At 44.6% G+C, this 6,676-nt stretch overlaps 1 protein-coding gene across 1 annotated transcript; it reads right to left on the bottom strand.

Annotated features, from left to right (window-relative positions):
- Window positions 1–503: 503 nt before the first annotated feature.
- Window positions 504–5,375, bottom strand: LOC112884875 (probable protein phosphatase 2C 11). Its single transcript, XM_025950531.1, has 13 exons — window positions 5,238–5,375; window positions 3,882–3,928; window positions 3,673–3,798; window positions 3,171–3,234; window positions 2,927–3,035; window positions 2,667–2,820; window positions 2,186–2,311; window positions 1,972–2,095; window positions 1,768–1,844; window positions 1,596–1,648; window positions 1,415–1,469; window positions 1,126–1,310; window positions 504–1,040 (listed from the first exon to the last, which is right to left on the bottom strand). The coding sequence occupies exons 3-13, from the start codon at window positions 3,787–3,789 to the stop codon at window positions 1,025–1,027; spliced, it is 1,080 nt and encodes a 359-aa protein (XP_025806316.1). The 5' UTR covers window positions 3,790–3,798; window positions 3,882–3,928; window positions 5,238–5,375; the 3' UTR covers window positions 504–1,024.
- Between the last annotated feature and the right edge of the window lie 1,301 nt (window positions 5,376–6,676).

Raw genomic sequence — 6,676 nt, 5'->3', positions numbered from 1 at the left:
TTAACCAGTGTTGCGAAGTGATGCGTTCTCTCTCTACTGCCATGGCACGATCAGACCTGACATCCTCTGCAGTTTATACTTGGACTACCCAGTTAATGACGGCTACAGAAAACCTCAGCCATCGATCTGCAGATCAAACGGTAGCGGCGGATCCCATAGTAGATGTACATTGTTGCTACCCCTCGTCCCAAATTATAATTTATTTTAACATTTTAGATATATAATTTTTTATTATATATCTAGTGTACTATATGTATCTAGAAAAATTAAAATAAATTATAATTTGAGACGAAGGTAGTAGATGTTAAGCAGTAAAGTTGCTACTGCATGTATTCATCCATCACTTTGATCTGATCATCCGACGATAAAACTCCAAGTCTCCAACTGCTAAAACTGCAACTGCACCGCCTCCAGCTTCATGAGCCATCAGTATTCAGCAATAAGACGCTTTAGGGCGAACAGGAACCAAACAGTTCATACTCGCTGACACAGAACGCAAAGGCTAATGCAAACAATTGAATCCTCATAGAAAAAATCCCAGCATCACCACATCAGCACACTGACTTCACAGTCGGCACTGACTGTAACCGAAATGCACCTGGTCAGGATTCATCCTAACCGTCAGGTTCCATCCAGCAAACAACACACAGCCCAGGATCCCGATTCGGATTCAGATTCGACCATATCATTCAGAAAGAAAGCGCAACCTAGCGAGGCAAGCACGGAACCAAACTTGTTTACAGCACACTTGGGATGTTACACCACAGAATACACCGACTTTGCTGCAGTTTGGAGCCGGGGCAATGACCGAAAACTGCAACCTGCTCGACGACGAAGGGAGGATGGCGTAAGGGCATGCCCTGGAGATCCACCATCGCAACAACCAACGCCATTATCTGAGGTCTTTTCAGGCAGGAAGTGCACGTGTGCCACACATAGTTGGGATATGTACACTACACATTTCTTCGCCTTTCCTGCTCTTCTCAATCCAGATGGTTGCGCCCTTGCAAGTGTCAAGCTCGATTTACTCCTCAGCAACACTGGTCCGAATCATTCTGGTTAATGCGCGACAAAGCTACAAGAAAGATTTGTGGTAATCAGGGAGCAAACAAAGCATGTACTCACTGAATCTCAGTTTCATCTGCACTGCTGGTAGATTGCTTAGCCACCTCGGTCTTTTTGTTCCGATTAACTGGTTTTTTGAACTGCACCAGGATCATGGTCATGTTATCGCACCCCTCTCCGGTGATTGTTGATGGAGCCAGGCATCTGTCAAGTACTTTTTCACACACAGCAGATAGGCTGCTCTCCTGCATTTTTTTTAGCAACACCCATAGTCTGTCATTGCCTGGCACTATAACCTAACCAAAAGTTCAGTTCAGCCGCCCATCTGAAAATATAACGTGGCACTCACCTTGTTTAAATGCTCGTGGATGAAATTTACCAGCTGTTGGCTTGACATGCAATCCCTGTTCATCAAACAAAGTAGTTAGTTCTCTAAGAAGCAGAATGATATGTTCAAGCCAAGCACTTGATAAAAGTAGGGATAGCACAAAGTTTAAGAAAGGTGAGAAATTGAAGGAAATTAGACGTACCAAATGCCATCACATGCGACAACAACAAAGTCGTCTTCATCGCAGAGCTCCACCTAGCCACGGACAAGATTAAATGAACTTTTAAGGGAAGGCAAACGCAAGCTTAACAGTTCCATAGCAGGTAATATCTTTCTGTACAACTTCAAAGAAGAATCAGATTTAGAGAGCTTACAACGTTAATGTCAGGATTTGCTGTCACAATTTGCTTCTCAGGAGGCAGAAATTTGTTCTGTTTAAATTCCACATCACCTGTAAAGAGGTACTTGCATACTAAGGCACAAAGCAAGGTGCAATATATATATATATATATATATATATATATATATATATATATATATATATATATATTATGAAAAGGGAGCGAGAAAATGCTCACCAATTGCTCTTGACAAATTTAAACTCCCATTTACTCGTCCCATATGGATGAAACCCCCTGCCTTCATAATTCTTTCTCTCTCAGCTGCAAGCTCAGGTTTGTGGTCCCGTGAAAGATTGTATGCCTATCATAGGTAACAGACAGAGACATAACTATACTCAGGCTGTCAAGGATATCTTCTTTGCCAGCCAATGAAAGAGCAAGAGTAGCATACCTGCCCAGCCCTTGAAATAACACACCGTGAATCACCAGCATTCGCCACAATAAGTTGGTTATTTCTTATTAGTGCTATACATGCTGTACACCCACATGTTGGCCCAGCAAAATCAGAGTGAGGTCCCTGATAAAGAATAACTCGTGACAAATTCTGTCAACTTTATATCATAACTCAACAAAAAAGTGAAGAATCACAACACATGGACTTCAGAATATCAGAAGACTGAATTTCAGATTTCATTATTAGGTCATAGTATATAATTACTGACAACACAGTCTTCGTATTTGGGGGGTCTGTGCATAGGTTTCTCTCTCCAACATAAAGTTCAGATATTTTGGCAATTCACAAATGACAGAATTTAGAAGGAGCTAAGAATCTGAAACAGATATAATATATATCTCAATGAGAAAGTAAATAAGCTGTACATCTATTTCAGAAAAGTGAAAGTGGTGGCAGCAAGTTGCATATATATACATACCTCCTCAGAAGCCCAATCATCTTGTTGATTATTCGAATCACTGCCTCTTGGGGACCAAATCAACCCTTCTATCATGCCACTAAACTTGTTTATCTTATCTCCAAGTGCGGATAGTTCTCGCCAACCTCTCTGTCCTCGCATCATTTCATCCATTCTGAAGTAGCACAACCACATAATTAGAAATTATCATCATCGTGCTGACAGTAACGCGAACAAATGTTGAAGCTTTCATCTCATGTGGGATCTCGTTCACCATATACCTGAAGAAAGCTCTATGCACGGCACTGCCTAGGTCACCAGTTGAATAGGCTTCACTTTTGAGAACTTGACTGTGAAGATATTTCGCACAGAATTTGGCAACCACTCTCCCTGAGTAAAGCGATCCATATTAGGTTGTGCAATCTTAAAGAGATAATATTGATCCCTACAAATACTAGACAGTGGCATCCCTCGTGAGTACAATGAGGAAACATGAAAAGCATTGATCTTTGTGAGTATGCTTACCTCCATGACCATCAAAAACACCAAAGAATGCTGTCTCGCTATCAAGATCTAGCAATGCCGAGTGCTGCAGGGTTGCACAGAATGTTAAACATTGTGTTAAGGAACGATTTCAGAACTGGCATGATCAATGAAAATGCAACCACACCTTTGAAAATTTGGCAATATGCATGTAGTGTGACACTGAACTAATTAAAATCAATCAAAGTAATATCAATCAACAATTGATAAAAAGCGGGGCTGTGCCTCCAGGCTCCATCCCATGAGAAATGATGGCTTGGTTCTTTGATTCTCTTTAATCTCTTCCAGGGGGGTCAAACTGAACACATGCCCACATTAACTGTAGCCCATAAAGGGTCACTCATTCTACCTCCAAAAGCTAGTATTCTAACATGTTTTTCTACCAGCCTTCAATGATTGCAGACAATAGTTTGGAGGATAGACTACATCCGCCATGCAAATAAAATGCCAAAAGATGATGACAGCCTAGGATTAGGAAACTCACAGCATCTTCCATGCTTGCTCGCCATCCTTGCATAGATGAAAGACCAAATTTAAGTCTATCATTTTCTCCGTTTTCAGATAGCTTATCAGTTTTTGGAGTACTGAGGTAAACTCCCATCCTTATGAGCTGTAGATTAAAAGATCATATCATAAGGAAAGAACTCTATGGTCATTAAAAATAACGGTAAACAGGACAGAACAATGACATACCAGGACTTAATATGGTCCGGTCAAGCACTTGACGTATCCACAAAGTCCTGCATCAACAAAAATGCAGTTCAAGTTCATCAGCAATTCTTACACTGCAAATCTCCAAAAAGCATCAACATGACTAGAGCCAGTCTCTGATTCATCAACAATAAAACCAAAGTATAAGTCTTTCAATGAACTCCAAAAGGCATTTGAACAACATAATATAGGTGAATCACCAGAATAAACCAAATAGCGAAGAATGCAACCACCCAAAATACCACATTAGCATGACAAATACCAATAGTAGGAACTAGGAAGGACTAATGCAGATGTAACATGACAAAGATAGCTGAATCAAGGACCCAACAAAATTAGGGAAGTGCCATTTACTTCCAGGTAGGACTTAGGATACGGCCCCCAGAGGTATAATCAGCACAGTTCAAACCCCTTCATATAAGAAAAGCAATAATTGCACAATACCTCAGCAATCAGAAAAGGACAGCTGAAAAAACAAAACCCACGTACACCTGCACAGGAAAAGAACTAGCCTAACCCCACAGGGCACCATAAATGAGATAAACTAGGACACTTTGGCCAACCACCCTCCACAATTATCAGCGTGAATGACATGTCCAATTGCTCGATAAGATGCATCCTTTCTTTTTTTTCTATAGAAAAAGTGGAAAGTGTACTGACAAAAATTAAAATATACACCATAACGAAATGATGGGCGCTGACAGCACCAAACCGTGGGCGATGACAACACTATAGGTGTTTTTCCTTAAACCCAGAGTTAGGTGAGAACTCAGAGCCCACCACCCGGCGGGTGCTCCTAAACAAGATAAGTTATTTTTTGATAAATATAGCTAATCATCGCTTGTTTGGTTCAAATGCAACAAACTTGGTATTGCAGAAACAAGAAAAATGGATCATTTGGACTGAATAAACGCATAAGATATTCCTAACAGATTCCATCTTACTGAATTATCAATACCACTTGTAGGCAGCTACCAATTAAGGGAAAAAATAAAGCACCCAGCCGATTGACTCCTTGAGGAACAGCAAGATCGGACTGACGGACTGTGACAACACCAAACCGCTTCCGAGAATCAACATCCAGAAACTGTGGAAAGCTCTCGGCAGGAAACAAGTGAATAAAAAAAATTGCGGCGCGTTTACAAAGTATATCCTTTATTCATGAAATTGGCATGGAAATTTTTGAAGCAATGGCATTTCTCTGTTTCGCTCAACAAGTCTCACCTAACGGGGAAATTATTGCAGGCAATAAATAGATAAATAAATAAACAGAAGGTCGAATCCAACCAAGAGCTGACGACGGCCTCTCTCGGAGTCTCGCCTATCCGCCACGCGTACCTGGGTGGACCGGAGCGCCGCTGCCGCTCGCGGCAAGATCCCGGGACCCGTCAGCTCGTGCCTTGGAGCGCCGCCCGCCGCATCAGCCGGGGCTCACGGCCTCACGGGGAGAGCGGCGATCGGAGCGAGCAGGGAAGGATGCGGGGGTGGGAAAGAGAGAGGAAAGCGAGAGGAATGCTGAGATGGGTGGAGGCCGCTAGTGACGAGAGGGAAGTCAGATGCACTGCCCCCGCACCGCTAGTAGTAGCAGTCAAACACTCCAACCCCCCACTGCCGCGCGGGGCCGACGGCGGCGTGGTGGCCCACCTGCCAGGGGAACGCCGGAGGAGCCCAGAGCACGCCTTCTCCGTGCTCCGGGTTCTTGGCCGAATTCCACGAGGGTCGCGGGAATCTCTAACGGAAAACAGCTCGGTTTCCGTCGAGTTCAGGAGCCTCGCAGACAGGTCGACAGGAATTCTGGTGCTACTTGGAACGCATCAGGAAAAGATTCTCAGATCCGGGTGGAGAATTCACGGCGCGGCCGCGCGGGGGATTCTGATCTGGAGCCCGGGATCAGGGGACGGGGCGTAGAAACAAGTGGCCTTTGGGATCGCGGGGGGCCGTTCGATGCCGTTGGGATATTTCTCAATGCGGCGTAGTCTGGACGTTGCTCTCGCGGAGACCCTGGCTGGCACTGATGGCTCAGCAGGCTCACTGTCACTCGTCGCCTGGTTTACTGCTACGTGCATGGCAATGGCATGGAGGGGAGCCAATCCTGGTTGAGGCTGACAAGGACGGTGATTCAACGGGCTGGTCTGAACTGTCAGCTCGAGCATGGGACCCTTTAAAAAACGACTGCTATTTATTGCGCGCGTACACAGCGTCCAGATTTCAGAACGCAAACATGAAACATGGGAGCAAGTTTTTCTATACTCCGATTTGAAAATCGAATGATTCTAGCGAAATTCCTACGTTCCAAACAGAACCTCAAGTACGCAAAGAGGCGATCCGAGATGAAACCCGTGAAGGGTAGGCAAATTCATCTCATCAAGTCAAGACCGAAAGAGTGGAAAATGATAGGGTTGTGGTCGGACATGTCACATGCCACGGTAGACGAGATCAGATCGGAAGTTGCTCATTCATCACAGGGCAAAGCTGCTTTTGGACTTGTTAAAAACGGGAGCCCATTTTCCTCGTGTGGAGAGCTGTGCTCTAACCGAGGCTGCGGCCTCTCATTAATTGACTAGCCTTTTAGTTTGGTTTGGTGGGGTCGAGCCGACGAAGGAAGGAGCCAAAGCAGGGTCGCTGTTGCTGCTGCTAATGATGTGCCGCGGCGTCTGCATCGTGCCAGGTCTGGGCACGCACTGGCACACCGCGCGCACACGTTTCGTGTTCGTGTTGGCGTGTGCTTGCTGACACGTCGGCTGCTTCTTGATTGGATGGGGTAGGATCTGACGTCC

Source organism: Panicum hallii, chromosome 1, assembly GCF_002211085.1.
Source record: "Panicum hallii strain FIL2 chromosome 1, PHallii_v3.1, whole genome shotgun sequence".
Lineage (NCBI taxonomy): Eukaryota > Viridiplantae > Streptophyta > Magnoliopsida > Poales > Poaceae > Panicum > Panicum hallii.
Note: the sequence above shows the minus strand (reverse complement) of the source record. Positions and strands in the feature narration are given on the sequence as shown.

Excerpts from the sequence above, each read along its gene's own strand:
- LOC112884875 (XM_025950531.1), bottom strand. The coding sequence starts at position 3,789 with ATGGGAGTTTACCTCAGTACTCCAAAAACTGATAAGCTATCTGAAAAC. Across the intron at positions 3,036-3,170 it reads TGTTTTTGATGGTCATGGAG|GGAGAGTGGTTGCCAAATTC; the intron begins GTAAGCATACTC and ends CGCTTTACTCAG. Across the intron at positions 2,096-2,185 it reads TTATTTCAAGGGCTGGGCAG|GCATACAATCTTTCACGGGA; the intron begins GTATGCTACTCT and ends TACCTATGATAG.